This window comes from Mandrillus leucophaeus, unplaced genomic scaffold, assembly GCF_000951045.1.
Source record: "Mandrillus leucophaeus isolate KB7577 unplaced genomic scaffold, Mleu.le_1.0 Scaffold730, whole genome shotgun sequence".
NCBI classification, from domain to species: Eukaryota; Metazoa; Chordata; class Mammalia; order Primates; family Cercopithecidae; genus Mandrillus; species Mandrillus leucophaeus.
In genome coordinates this window covers 1816880-1832986 of record NW_012107920.1, presented here as the reverse complement: position 1 = coordinate 1832986, position 16107 = coordinate 1816880, and the positions used below count along the sequence as shown (strand labels likewise).

Below are 16107 nucleotides of genomic sequence, written 5' to 3'. Positions count from 1 at the left end.
CATGCCCTTTACAAAGCATGCATTTGGATGTTTCTAAGAAGCATTCTAGGAATAATGTTTTGATCAGAGTGACTTGGTGAATGGATTACAAGACTCTAAATTGAAATGAGAAATATTTCAAGGGGAGGAGAAGAGAATGTCTAATAAAATATTATGCCTTATTGTTGTGGGATATTGTGGTACCCTTTAGAAATGCCATAAAAATAGCACCTAACTATTCCCACCAAGTCTTCACTAAGAATCATATGTTTATTTATTTGTGTTAACATCTCAAGATTAGTTGTTATCCATGAACTTTGCACTGTATGTGGACATTTGAGTCCATAAGGGTAGTTTATAGCATTTCTGCTCAAAATGCTAGCAGAATGAGGAACAACGTACTCCAGCAAGCCTGGCCAGGTTGAGGATTAAGCAGACAAGAAGACCTTTTCTGACATGATTAAACAGAAGTAGCACAGAGGTGTGATAAAGGAACAGTGCAGGACTTTAATTGCTCAGATACATGCTGGAAGGTTTTGTTCAGCAGAAAAAGTGAGAATTTGATCAATCCTTACCTGATTGGCCATTTCTACTCTTAGAAGCTCATTAGTATAATGAAGGTAGTTAGTATTTTTGTCTAAATCATGACGAACAAAAGAAAGTTAGATAGAAATAATAGTGATTCTGTGAATAAATAACTGACACAAAGCCAATAATAGGATGGTTGAACATTTTAGAAAATGTCAGTAAAAGTCTATTAAAAATATTGATATGATCTCATGACCTGATATTATAAGTTGAAGGAAGTTTAACAGGTATGGAGATGCCCTAAATCCCCCAAATTCTCACAGAACATGTATGAGTAATCTATTGCATTTAGAGTTTTAAAAATATCCATAGAAATGCATATCCATATAAAAATATAAAGGTGGCATGTTGCTATAAAATTGTACCAAGAAAGCCGAGATCCAGAATGGGTTTAGTCCTATGAATAATGTTAAGAACAAAAACAAGTGTTTTTGATGTTAGTTTTGGAGCAAAGAGAGGGGGAATAAAAAGAAAGATAACTCTGTCATTTGGATGAATAGTGTGATGACAAGAGATGACAGAGCTGCCTTAATTTATTTTTGGAAAAAGGTTGAGGTTTTAAATAAACAGAAGTATAACAAAGAGAAAAGGAAGCTGATAAACTTATGCTTTGTGTCTTTTAAATCTGACAGGGAGAATGATCTTTAGTTTAGAAAGAAGAATTCATAATAGAAACTTAAAGTCCAAGATTTGTAAAAGATTTGAAGAGTTAACTTGGATATCTGAGCCTGTTGGATGGCTCAGATAGATGAGTTTATGCTTGTAGCACCTTTCAGCAGCAGCTTTGGGGAGCTGCTGCAGTGGGAGAGGTGCCAATGCCTGGAGCCTGGCAACTGCAAATATGACTTCTATATTTTTTTTTAAGTGTAAGGGTTAAGATTTCTGCAATCTATGCATTGATCTTGGACAAAACTCTAGAATTATTAAATGACTCATTAAAATAATTGTGTCTGAACCCTTCTAAAAGGAAGTGGTAATCACTTGGAGTATGGGCCCCTTAAGGTAAGTCATGGAAGACTGACCTCATTTATTTTCCTAGAATTCCTAGACTGAGCATCATAAAAATGTCAGACCTGGTGTTCAACATGAGGATTGTGGGAAGAGCACAGGCTCTGCAACTAGATGTCCAAGGACCGAATCCTCTCTTTACCCTTTACTAGTAGTGTGACCTTAGGCAAAGTACTGAACTCTACTACATGTCTGTATTGTAAAATGAGGATAACGACAGTGCCCACCTCATATTGTTTTTGTGAGGATTGTATGTAGATGCTACAATATAAAGCACTTAGAACAATGCCTGACACACAGAAAACTCAATAAACATTAGTTATTGTTATTATCATTGGAATATCAGCAACTGCTTACGAAAGCCTCCCAATGATGGTTTTGTAGAGGAGATTGTGGTCAGGTGGACTGTTAAATGGATTTGTAATTAGTTATGCAAAGGATGCACAACTAGTATATGGAAGTCTCGTGGACTGCTACAGGGCTGTGTCCAATTCAATATATTTCCTAATGGTTTAGATGATGTATTAGTCTGTTTTCATGCTGCTGATAAAGACATATCCAAAACTGGGCACTTTACGAAAGAAAGAGGTTTAATGGGCGCACAGTTCCACATGGCTGGGGAGGCCTCACAATCATGGTGGAAGGTGAAATGTGTGTCTCACATGATGGCAGACAAGAGAAGAGAATGAGAGCCAAGAGAAAGGAGTTTCCCCTTATAAAACCGTCAGATGTTGTGAGACTTATTAACTACTATGAGAACAGTATGGAGGAAACGGCTCCCATGATTTACTTATCTCCCACTGGGTCCCTCACACAATATGAGGGAATTATAGGAACTACAATTCAAGATGAGATTTGGGTGGGGACAAAGTCAAACCATATCAGATGAGAAAATGGAAAACTTACTGACTGAATTTGTAGATAGCATCAAAAATGCTACTGGTAAGATGTGTCTGGAGGAGGTGGAGCAAGATGGTGGAATAGAAGGCTCCACTGATTGTCCCTTCCACCCCACAGTACACCAGGACACAGAACCTGACTGTAACTTCATATCACTGAAAGAGGCATTGAAGAGGTAGGATAAATAGTCTTGCATTGCCGACACCACCCTGCCCTGACCCGCTGGCAGCAGAGGGGTGGTGCAGAAAGTGTTTCTGTGCCCTGGGGAGAGGGAGAGCCAGCAAGTGTGAAGTATTGAACTCACTGCTGTCTTGTTATAGCAGAAATCAAAACTTAACCAAACTCAGCTGGTGCCTGCCCACAGAGGGTGCATTTAAATGAGCCCTAGCCAGAGAGGAATAGCTGATCTCAACGGTCGGAGCATGATTTCTTAAAAGCCTTGCCACCACAGGCTAACATGCTCTGAGGCCCCAAATAAATTTGAAGGGCAATGTAGGCCACAAGTACTGCAACACGTAGGTAAGTCCTAGGGTTGAACTGGGCTCAGAGATAGTGGACTAGGGAGGCATGCAACCTACTGAGACACCAGCCAGGGCAGCTAAGGAGTGCTGGCATAACTCCTCCCCTAACCCCAGGCTGCATAGCTCATGGCTCCAAAGGAGACTCCTTCCTTTTGCTTTAGAAGAGGAGAGGCAAGAGTGGGGAAGACTTTGTCTTGCATGTTAGATACCAAGCTCAGCCACAGCAGGATAGGGCATTGGTCAGTGCCATGAGGCCCTAGCTCCCAGACATTTCTAGACATGCCCTGGGCTGCCATAAAGAGAGGGACCTAATTGTAAGATTCATCACCTCCTAACTGAAAAGTCCTTGGGCTCTGAATAACTAGAAAGGATACCAGTTGAGGGCCTTGGGTGAGACCCTGACACTTGCTGGTCTGAGGCGAGACTCAGCACATTCCCAGCTGTGGTGGCTACAGGGTGAGACCCCGGCTTTAAAAAGGGGAGGGAAAAGTAAAGAGGACTTTGTATTGTACCTTAGGAACCAGCTTGGCTACGGGGCAGTAGAGCACCAAGTGGGCTCTTGGGGTCCTTGAGTCCAGGACTTGGCTCTTGTACACCATTTCTGGACCTGCCCTAGGCCAAAGGGGAGCCCACTCTTCTGAAGGATGAGTCCCAGGCCAGGCAGCATTTACCACAAGCTGACTGAAGAGCCCTTAGGCCTTTAGGAAACACTGGCAGGAGTCTGGCAATACTCCCTGTGGGCCTGAGATGGCGGTGGCCACAGGGAGAGGCTCCTCTGCTTTTGAAAAGTCGGGGGAAGAGTGGGAAGGACTTCATTTTGTAGTTTGAGTGCCAGTTCAGCTGTAGTACAATAAAATGCCAGATGGACGTCTAAAGTTTTTGACTGTAGTCCCTGGCTCCTGGGTGGCACCTCTGGTTGCACCCGGGGCCTGAGCAAATTTGCCACAAATAACATAGGCCTGGCTGGTTTGCCACCTGCTGATTGTGGAGCCCTAGGTCTTTGAGCAAACATAGGTAGTGGCCAGGAAGTGGTTATAGCAGGCCTTGAGTGAGACCCAGAGCTGTGCTGGCTTTAGATCTGACCCAGTGCAGTCCTAGGAATAGAGACCACGGGGTGCTTGTGTCACTCCATCCCCAGCTCCAGTTGGCTCAGTAGAGAGAGAGACAGAGAGAGAGCGAGAGAGACTTTGTTTATTTAGGACAAAGTAAAGGAAGAGAACAAGAGTTTCTGCCTAGTAATTCAGAGAATTCTTCCAGATCTTGTTCAAGACCATCAAGGTGGTGCCTCTACGAGTCTGCAAGTACCACAGCATTACTGGGCTTGGGGTACCCCGTCTTAAAGCAGATACAGCTGAGATCACAACACCCAACTCTTTTTGAATATCTGGAAAGCCTTCCCCAAAAGGATGGGTACAAACAAGCCCAGACTGCAAAGTCTGCAATAAATACCCAATTCGTCAATGCCCAGACACAGACAGATATCTACAAGTATCATAATGATCCAGGAAAACATGACTTCACCAAATGAACTAAATAAGGCACCAAAGGCCAACCCTGGAGAAATAGACATATATTCAAAATATATAAAGACATCAAAATAGCAGTTTTGAAGAAACTCAAAGAAATTCAAGATAACACAGATAAGGAAGTCAGAATTCTATCTTAGCAATTTAACAAAGAAATTGAAATAATTAGAAAGAATCAAGCAGAAATTCTGGAGTTGAAAAATGCAGTTGGCATACTGAAGAATGCATCAGAGTCTTTTAGTAGCAGAATTGATCAAGCAGAAGGAATAATTAATTAGCTTAAAGATAGACTATTTGAAAATACACAGAGGAGACAAAAGAAAAAATAATAAAACAATGAAGCATACCTACAAGATCTATAAAAAAATCTCAAAAGGGAAAATCTAAGTGTTACTGGCCTTAAAGAGGATGTAGAGAAAGACATAGAGGTAGAAAGTTTACTCAAAGGGATAATAACAGAGAACTTCCCAAACCTGGAGAAAGATATCACTATGCAAGTACAAGAAGGCTGTAGAACACCAAGCAGATTTTACCCAAAGAAGACTACTTCAAGGCACTTAATAATTAAATTCCCAAAGGTCAAGGATAAAGAAAGGATTTTAAAAACAGCAAGAGAAAAGAAACAACATACAATAGAGCTCCAATAAGTCCAGCAGCAGACTTTTCAGTGGAAACCTTACAGGCCATGAGAGAGTAGCATGACATACTTAAAGTGCTGAATAAAAGCAACTTTAACCCTAGAATAATGTATCTGGTGAAATTATCCTTCAAACATGAAGGAGAAATAAAGACTTTCCCAGACAAACAAAAGCTGAGGCATTTTATCAACACCAGACCTGTCCTACAAGAAATACTAAAAGGAGTACTTTGACCAGAGAGAAAAGCATGATAATGAGGAATAAATAATAATCCGAAGGTACAAATCTCACTGGTAATATTAAGTACACAGAAAAACAGAATATTATACCACCATAACTATGGTGTGTAAACTTATCTTAAGTAGCGAGACTAAATGATTAACCAATAAAAAATAATAACTATAACAACTTTTCAAGATATAGACGGTACCATAGATATAAATAGAAACAACAAGAAGTTAAAAAGCAGGAGAATAAAGTTAAGGTGTGGAGGCTTTATTCGTTTTATTTTTCTTTTCTGCTTGCTTGTTTGTGTGTTTATGCAAACAGTGTTAGATTGTTCTCAGTTTAAAATAATGGACTATAAGACAGTATTTGGAAGCCTCATGATAACCTCAAAACAAAAATCATTCAACAGATACACAAAAAATAAAAAGCAAGAAACTAGATCATATCACCAAAGAAAGCCAACTTTACTAAAAGGAAGACATGAAAGAAGAGAAGACCACAAAATAACCGGAAACAAATAACAAAATGGCAGGAGAAAGTCCTTACTCTTGAGTCATAAGATTGAATGTGAATGGGCTAAACTCTCCAATCAATAGACATAGAATGGCTGACTGGATTAAAAAAAATAAGACTCATTGATCTGTTGCCTACAAGTAATGCAATTCATCTATAAAGACAAAGACACACATAGACTGAAAATAAAGGGATGGAAAAAGATATTCCACGCCAATGGAAACCAGAAAAGAGCAGGAATCTCTATACTTATATAAGACAAAATAGATTTCAGGAAAAAAACTATAAGAAGAAGAGAAAAAGAAGGTCACTATACAATCATTAAGGGGTCAATTCAGCAAGAGGATATAACAGTTTTAATTATATATGCACCCAACACTGGAGTGCCCAGAGTTATGAAGCAAATATTAGGGAGTCAAAGAGGGAGACTCCAATACAATGACTGAAAACTTCAACATCCCACCTACAGCATTGGACAGCTCTTTTAGACAGAAATTCAACAAAGAAACATCAGACTTAATCTGCACTATAGAGCAGTGGATCTAATGGATATTTATAGAACATTTCATCCAATGGCTGCAGAATACACATTCTTTTCCTTAGCACGTGGATAACATTAAAAAAAAAACACCAATATTAAACATTTTCTCTGACCACAATAGAGTAAAACTGGCTGGGTGTGGTGGCTCACATCTGTAATCCTAGCACTTTGGGAGGCCAAGGTGGGTGGATCACTTGAGGTCAGGAGCTCAAGACCAGCCTTGCCAACATGCTGAGACCCCATCTCCACTAAAAATACAAAAATTAGCCAGGTGTGGTGGTGTATGCCTGTAATCCCAGCTACTCAGGAGGCTGAGGCATGAGAATTGCTTGAACCCAGCAGGTGGAGGTTGCAGTGAGCTGAGATTGTGCCACTGCACTACAGCCTGCGTGACAGAGCAATAGTCTGTCAAACAAACAAACAAAAACAAACAAAAAACAACAAAATACAATAAAACGAGAAATTAGTAACAAGAATAATTTTGGAAACTATACACATTGAAATTAAACAATGTGCTTCTGAATGACCAGCAAGTCAATGAAGAAATTAAGAAGGAAATTGAAAATTTTTTTTGAAACAAATGATAATGGAAACATAACATACCAAAACATGTGGGATACAACAAAAGTAGTACTAAGAGGGAAGTTCGTAGTTATAAGTGCTTACATCAAAAAAGAGGAAAAACTTCAAAAGAACAATCTAATGATGGATCTTAAAGAACTAGTAAAGAAAGAGCAGACCAAACCAAAAATTAGTGGAAGCAAAGAATAAAGGTCAGAGCAGAAATAAATTGAATTGAAATGAAGAAAGCAATACAAAAGATCAATGAAATAAGAAAGTTGGTTTTTTGAAAAGCTAAACAAAATTAATAAAGCTTTAGCCAGACTAAGAAAAAAAGACAGAAGATCCAAATAAACTCAGAGATGAAAAAGGAGACATTGCTACAGAAATTCAGAGGATCATTAGTAGCTGCTATGAGCAACTATATGCCAATAAATTGGAAAATTTAGAAGAAATGGACAAATTCCTGGACACATACAATCTACCAAGATTGAATCAGGAAGAAATCTAAAACCTGAACAGACCCATAACAAGTAACAAGATCAAAGCCATAATAAAAAGCCTCCCAGTAAAGAAAAGCCTGGGACCCAATGGCTTCACTGCTGAATTGAAAGCACTAACACCAATTCTACTCAAGCTATTCTGAAAAATAGAGAAGGGAATGCTTCCAAACTCATTCTATGAGGCAGGTATTATCCTGATACCAAAAGCAGACAAAGACACACACACACACACACACACACACACACACAAAGGATTACAGGCCAATATCCCGGATTAATATTGATGCAAAAATTCTCAACAAAATATTAGCCAACTGAATTCAACAATGCATTAAAAAGATCATTCATGACAAAGTGGGATAAATCCCACTTTGGGATGCAAGGGTAGTTCAACATATGCAAATCAATTAATGTGACACATCCTGTCAACAGAATGAAAGACAAAAACCTTATGATCATTTCAACTGATGCTGAAAAACCATTTGATAAAATTCAACATCCCGTCATGAACAACAAGAAGAAAAACCTTCAAAAACTGGGTATAGAAGGAACGTAGCTCAACATAATAAAAACCACATATGGTTTTTACCAGTGAGGTGGCTCACACCTGTAATCCCAGCAGTTTGGGAGGCTGAGGCAGGTGGATCACCTGAGGCCAGGAGTTTGAGACCAGCCTGGCCAACATGGAGAAACCCTGTCTCCACTAAAAATACAAAAATTAGCTGGGTATGGTGGTGTGTTCCTGTAAGCCCAGCTACTCAGGAGGCTGAGGCTGGAGAATTGCTTGAACCTGGGAGGCGGAGGTTGCAGTGAGCTGAGATTGTGCCACTGCACCCCAGCCTCAGCAACAGAGCAAGACTCCATCTCAAAAATAAATAAATAAATAAACAAACCCCAAAACCACATATGACAGAACCACAGCTAGTATCTTACTGAATGGGTAAAACTGAAAGCCTTTCCTCTAAGATCTGAAGCACCTGAAAGATGCCCTCTCTCACCACTGTTATTCAACATCATACTGGAAGTTCTAGCCCCAGCCATCAGACAACAGGAAGAAATAAAAGGCATCCAAATTGGAAAGGAAGAAGTCAAATTATTCTTGTTTGCAGATGGTATGATCTTATATCTGGAAAAACCAGAAGGCTCCACAAAAAACTATTAGAATTGATAAACAAATTTAGTAAAGTTGCAGGATAAAAAGTTGACGTACAAAAATCAGTAGCATTTCTATGCCAACAGTGAACAAACTGAAAAGGAAGTAAAAAGTAGTCTCATTTACAAAACACCTAGGAATTAACCAAAGAAGTGAAGGATCTCTATAATAAAAACTATTAAACACTGATGAAAGAAATTGAAGAGGACCAAAAGATGGAAAGATATTCCATGTTCATGGATTGGAAGAACCAATATTGTTAAAATGTGTATACTATCTAAAGCAATCTAGAGATTCAATGCAATCTGTATCAAAATACCAATGACATTCTTCACAGAAATAGAAAAAACAATGCTAAAATTTATATGGAACCAAAAAGGCCCAGAATAACCAAAACTATCCTAAGCAAACAAAAACAAAAACCATACAAAGCAAAACAAACAATAACAACAACAAAAAACAAACCCCAAACAAATAAAAACAAAAACAAAAAACCTAGAGGAAAATCACATTACCTGACTTAAATTATACTATAGAGCTATAGAAACCAAAACAGCATGATACTGACATAAAAACAAACACATATACCAATGGAACAGAATACAGTACACACCTACAGTAAACTCATTTTCAACAAAGGTGTCAAGAACATATGCTGGGGAAAAGATAGCCTCTTCAATAAATGATGCTGGGAAAGCTGGATATCCGTATGCAGAAGAATGAATCTAGACCCCTATGTCTCACCATAGACAAAATCAAATAAAAATGGATTAAATAATTAAATCTAAGACCTCAAAGTATAAAACTACCGCATAAAATTGGAAACTCTCCAGAACATTGGTTTTGGCAAATATTTCTTGAGCCATACCCCACAAGCACAGGCAACTGAAGCAAAAATGAACAAATGGGTTCACATCAAGTTAAAAAGCTTTTGCACACCAAAGGATACAATCATTAAAGTGAAGAGACAACCCACAGAATGGGAGAAATATTAGCAAACTACCCATCTTGCAAGGAGTTAATAACCAGAATATATGAGGAGCTCAAACAACTCTGTAGGAAAAAAATCTAATAATTTATTTAAAAATGTGCAAAATATTTGAATATACATTTCTCAAAAGAAGACATACAAATGGCAAACAGACGTATGAAAAGTGCTCAGAACTTCAATGGGATATTATCTCAGCCCAATCAAAATGGCTTATATCCAAAAGACAGGCAATAGCAAATGCTGGCACGGATGTGGAGAAAGGGAAGCCTCATACATTGTTGATGGGAATGTAAATTAGTACAACCACTATGGAGAACAGGTTGGAGGTTCCTCAAAAAACTAAAAATAGAACTACCATATGGTACAGCAATCCCACTGCTGGGTACATACCCCAAAGAAAGGAAATCAGTATATCAAAGGGATATCTGCACTTCCATGTTTGTTGCAGCACTGGTCACACAACAGCCAAGATTTGGAAGCAACCTAAGTGTCCATCAACAGAAGAATGGATAAGAAAATGTGGTACATACACATGATAGAATACTACTCAGCCATGAAAAAGAATGAGGCTGGGCACAGTGGTTCATTCCTGTAATCCCAATACTTTGGGAGGCCTAGCCAGGTAGATTGCTTGAGCTCAGGAGTTTGAGATCAGACTGGAAAACATGGCAAAACTCTATCTCTATAAAAATACAAAAATTAGCCAGGCTTGATGGTGCATGCCTGTAGCCCCAGTTACTTGGGATGCTGAGGTAGGAGGATCAGTGGAGCCCAAGAGGTTGAGGCTGCAGTGCATCATGATCTTGCCACTGCACTCCAGCCTGGGCTACAGATTGAGGTTCTGTCTCAAAAAAAAAAAAAAAAAAAAAAAAACAAAAAAAAGAGAGAGAGAGAGATTTAGTCATTTGCAACAACATGGAGGGAACTGGAGATCGTTATGTTAAGTGAAATAATCCAGGTACAGAAAGACAAATATCACAGATTCTCACTTATTTGTGGGATCTAAAAATCAAGAGAATTGAACCCATGGAGATAGATAGTATAAGGATTGTTACCAGAGGCTGGGAAGGAAGGCTCGATGGGCGTGAAGTGGGAGTGGTTAATGGGTACAAAAAAATATAATTAATGAATAAGCCGTAATACTTGATAGCACAACAGGGTGACTATAGTCAGTATGTGTGTGTGTGTGTATGTATGTATGTATGTATGTATTTATTTATTTATCTATTTGAGACAGAATTTCACTCTTGTTGCCCAGGCTAAAATGCAATGGTGCAATCTCGGCTCACTGCAACCTGCACCTCCTGGGTTTGAATGATTCTCCTGCCTCAGTCTCTTGAGTAGCTGGGATTACAGGCAAGCACCACCATGCCTGGCTAATTTTGTATTTTAGTAGAGACGGGTTTCTCCATGTTGGTCAGGCTGGTCTCGAACTCCTGACCTCAGATGATCCACCCGCCTTGGCCTCCAAAAGTGCTAGGATTACAGGCGTGAGCCACTGAGCCCGGCCAGTCAGTAATAATTTAATTGTACATTTAAAAATAACTAAAAGAGTATAATTGGATTGTTTGTAACACAAAGGAAAAATGTTCAAGGGAATGGATACTCCATTTTCCATGATGTAATTATTATGCATTGTGTGCCTGTATCAAAACATTTTATGTACCCATGAATATATATACCTTCTATGTACCCACAAAAATTAAGAATTAAAAAAAGATTTGATTAGTCAAATATCAGATGAAATTTAATTAGGATAGCCTTAGGATCCACAAAGTAAGTGCATAGATATGGGATGACAAGATTTAGTAGCAAATGTGAAAAACTTCACTGTTTTAGGCTGTAATGTAGTTTTGTGATGAAGTCACATGCAATCATAGTTTGCATTCATTGACAAATACCATCTTTTTTTTCTGGCTGATCTGATTATATCACACTTCAGATATTATATTCACATCCAGGTGTCCAACCCCAGGAGGGGCTCTAACAAATTAGAGACTATTTGGAAGAAAGCAGTGAAGATGACTAAACATAGTACTTCAAAACCATGTCATGTAAGGTAGAGTTGAAAGGACTGGGGATGTGTATCTGAGGGAAAAGCAGGCCCAGGGGATTAAACTGTATTCTAATATTTGTCTGTCTCTCAAACAATTGAGAGCTAGATTGTGCTTGTATGGTTCCCGAAGTTCGAATTGAGACTGGTGGATGAAAGTTGTTAGATTCAATAATAAAGAAACAAGCAAAAATTCCAGGACTGAAGACTTTCAAAGAGAAACTGGTTGAGTTTATATGTATTCATGTTCTCCACTCCTGCCCATGTTTCAGCCAGGTGATGACCACTTTCTGGAAATACTGTACAGGAAATTCAGATTACCAAAATGGTTGGATGGAATGCTCTGTATTCATTGAACTTTCTTTATTCTTCATTACTTCATCACCTAAGAAGTTGCAATAGCTCCTTCCTTACTACTGTATCAAACCTAAACCCTACCTAACATAAAAAAATTAACTTCCTTTTATCTGGCTACCTTCTACTTATTCAACCATAGCTTTTCCCAAGGAGGGCCTCCCTGATTTCTTCCTTAAATCTAATCTCAAAAAAATATAGAGAAACCCACAGAAAACAATATCTTTACATGAATGATTACCATGAATTCTGCATAAGTTTATTCTGATAAACTGATCAAAACAAAAATATAAAGCACTAAAGTTCTTTTTAGCTTGTGGTTGTAACTAGCAGTCATGCCAAACTTTAAGGATATAAGGGTAAGTTTTATTACAAATACCAATAAAGAAGAGTGCACTTATGGGGGGGGAATATTATATTTATTCTTCAGTAATTTTAAGGTAATAAATAAAAATATTGTAAATAAACATGGTACTAATATTTTTATTGTTATATAGGTATATATGTAAAATTTAGGAATGGATTTAGATGAAACTACCACTTTACTTTTAGCATTCTGTTATAAAATATACATAGAAATCTGGAGTTTAAATATTAGATGACTCACTAAATATAAGAGAAAGATCTAACTCTCGTGTTGCATCTTCCCTTACACTTTATATTTTCTTAAAGGCAAAATCATCAGAATTCTTGCAAATTGAAGGAAAAGAAGTTAAGCAAATGCAGAAACGTATATCACTGAGACCAAGAAAGTCTTCAAAACCTCTTTGTGATAAAAAACTACGTGAAAAGTAATTTTCTTACATTTATAATTTTCCTATTGGAAGAGGAGTTATTCAGTAGCATTGAGACGTGAAAATACATTTTTATAAAAGAAAACTAAATGTTTTAGAAATTCATGTATGGGAGCTAAGTTAAACCTTCTCACAGGAAAAGTTGGTGACAGATTTTACAGTTAGTGCTATACTTTATGCTTTTTTCTTTTCCTATTTTTGACAAATGTGCCTACTTTCATGATGTAACAATAACTAGAATAAAAATAACTCCTTGTGAGACTAAAGAAAATTAAATGTTAGCATGTTAGATTTGATATTTTTGGTCACTGTAATGCCTGATTTGGATCAATTACTTATTATATTGGTTAATTTTGTGATGATAAAATAAAAAACAAGCCAACACAAAATGTCCATAAGCCATCTGTTTGGTAATTTAGATGGCATTATTTTTCTCTACTATTAATATCATGCTTCATCCTCACATCCATAATTTTAATGGAGTTTCTTGTTACACAGGAATACAACCACAATTTTAAATAATAGTGTGGAAATGCAATTTAGATTATGATTTACGTTTTGCCAGTCACCTTGTTGATACTCAGATTTTCTCCTTATTTCACCACTAAGTTTTTATGGGTTGGTTTCTTCTAGATTCTTCTTCATTTAACTCTTAATGGGGGTTTGAAGAAGCTTTAATTATTAGCTTTTGTTGTTTCTTAGGGAACGGAAAGGTATGCTGGACATGGAAGACAACCTTTTTATGGCTAGCTCAAACTTTGTAAATGGATATTACTCACAATTTAGTAGCTAAGAATAGACTCATGGGAAAAGAATTCCAAAGTTTATGAAACAGTCAAATTGGCATTTAAGTGACCCTGTACATACCATTGCTTATCTGCATTGCTTTAAGCTCATTTAGTTAGCAAGATTATGTATTAAAACAAATAGTGACAGCAGACAACAAGTATTTTACCTTCAATAAATAGTTACTGTCAGATTATCAATGAAGCAGAAACTGCTTGATTTTTTTTCTAAAAAACCTTTTGCATTTAGTGCATTAAGCAGAGTAGTATGGCCACACACAGAGTCAGAGTCTTTTCTTTTTTATGTCTTAGTGTTTCAAAGAATGACAAATAGTCCTGTTTAAGAAGAGTGTGCTATAAAAACACACAACCTTTCCTGGGCATGCCAAAAATATTTGTAGATCTTATTGAGATATATATATATATATAGAGAGAGAGAGAGAGTACTGCTTTAATTCATTAAAACAAAAATTAGAAATTTTTATTAGAGAGAAATAGAATGAGATGCAGAGGAATAAAAGTCTGATATTTTTAAAAATTATATCGTAAAAAAGAACCGTGGAAAAATGTTTCTGAAAGTCTTTTATTTACTGTTCCTTTTTCTTTAATCAATTTTCAAGCTAAATTTTCTCACTAGCCCTCAAATTAAATTGTATTCTTGGGAATTCAAACATCTATTGCAGCATATTGTTATTTAGGTCAATAACCAAGGGAAATATATTTGCTTAATGTTAACAGACTATAATGGGCACATAGGAATTCAGATTTGTTGTGATGCTTTTTAAAGAAAATATAAAAATCAGTAATGTAATCTCAAACACATTCTACTAGCCAGGACCTGTCTCAAGTAGAATGATGGTGTAGGTGAGCTTGACATCAGAGCACACCTTTTTTTTCCACCTCTATTTTAAAAGCCCTTTGTTAGGAGTCCAGAGTACCTGGGAGCCCTGGCTTTCTGGACACCCCCTTTCACTCCTCCAGTTAGACCTCTTTGTCTCAGGCATTTCCAAATGTTTAGACTTACCTCTCTTTTCCTCTTTTACATGAACACATTTCATATCCTATTTGTGTTAGGCCCTATGCTTTTTTGGAAATGCCATAGACCACTCTCTATTAATGATTCAGTAGTGTACTTATGGTGCCTGGCAATGGGTTAGGTGTTGTGTAGTGCAAAATAATAGTAACAACCTTAAAAATAAACCATTTCTTGAGATATTTCAACAGACTGGGAATGACACATCTTCTATTTTTATCAGTTCTTATAAAGGCAAGAGTTAGGGATTTTTATGCTCATTTATCAGAAGACTTTTAAAGAAGTTAGTAATACAGTTGGCAAGTATTAGAACCAAGATCCTGATCCAGGCCCAGCCAACTCCAAAGTCTATAGTCTTTACACCATGCTAATCTCTGAATCAGTCCCAGCCATATGAAGTGGTCAGTGGACAGACCAGCATTAACCCTCTAGATAAAGGGTCAAAATGGGTGACACAAGAGTAGAGCAGCTTACAAAAAAAGACAGTTTGTAAAAAAGAAAAAAAGATAAACTTGGCAGAGAAGTCTGTCCTTGAGATCTTGTTTGAAGAATATTTAGACATGGACAAAAGGGTAGACAGCACTGTATCCATAACTGAAAGAACTGACAGGTCTAGCCCTGTGATTTGTCCTGGAAACTGATGAGAATAACTTCTGCCAGGTGAGACACACTGTTCTAAATGCATTCACTCTTCTTTCTTAAAGCAACTGTATCCAGGACAAGGTATAGAGAAATTAATTGACTTGCTTATGACCAAGTGAGAATTGTAAACAGTGTTTGAACCCAGGCAGTCTGACTCCAGAGTCTGTACTCTTAATCACTATGCTAGAAGTAAGTCCAAAGGCTAGGAGCCTTGAAATATAGAGAAAGGAAGTGAGACAAATGCAGTAAGCAACAACCAATCAATGTGCTGGGTAAAGGAGCACTTAAAGGAGATCGATCTGGTAGAATTTTGCAGAGGGGAATAGACAGAGGCTGCAGTGCTCAACCGAACTGGCGAACGACTGCCTGTGCAGGCTGAGGTGATGAAGGGTATGCTGGCAGTGAGGATGGAGATGGAGCACATCTGAGCAATCCTGTGCAGGGGAGAAACTGTTTTGCATTGGACGTGCAGGTGAAAGAGAGAGGGGTCAAAGATGTTTTCCATCTCCAAAATGAGAAATCTAGTTGAGGTAGTGATATTGGAAGTAAGATTTGGGAGCTCTCAGCACAGAGATAATAGCTGAAACACTAAAGATGATTTTTCCAATGTACAAAGAAAAGTTCAAACCTCAGAAGCCACACCCAGTTCGGAAACTGGAGAAGGAAAACCAATGACTAAGTCAGATTATGATGAATTTGAGAGGTAGATGGAAATCTGGGATATTGCAGTTTTAAAGGCCCGTGAAGGAAGAGCAATTTCAACAAGTCATTCATATTCTCAGCTGTGTTTTGGGGT

General features: G+C 37.7%; 1 protein-coding gene across 1 annotated transcript in view; it reads left to right on the top strand.

Moving 5' to 3' along the window:
- The window catches only part of LOC105528762, a 163179-nt gene that overhangs the window by 74867 nt on the left and 72205 nt on the right, over positions 1 to 16107 (top strand). Inside the window, exon 6 of the mRNA XM_011965644.1 lies at positions 12730 to 12848. Coding sequence (XP_011821034.1) covers positions 12730 to 12848 — 119 coding nt within the window. The remainder of the gene's footprint in view (positions 1 to 12729; positions 12849 to 16107) is intronic.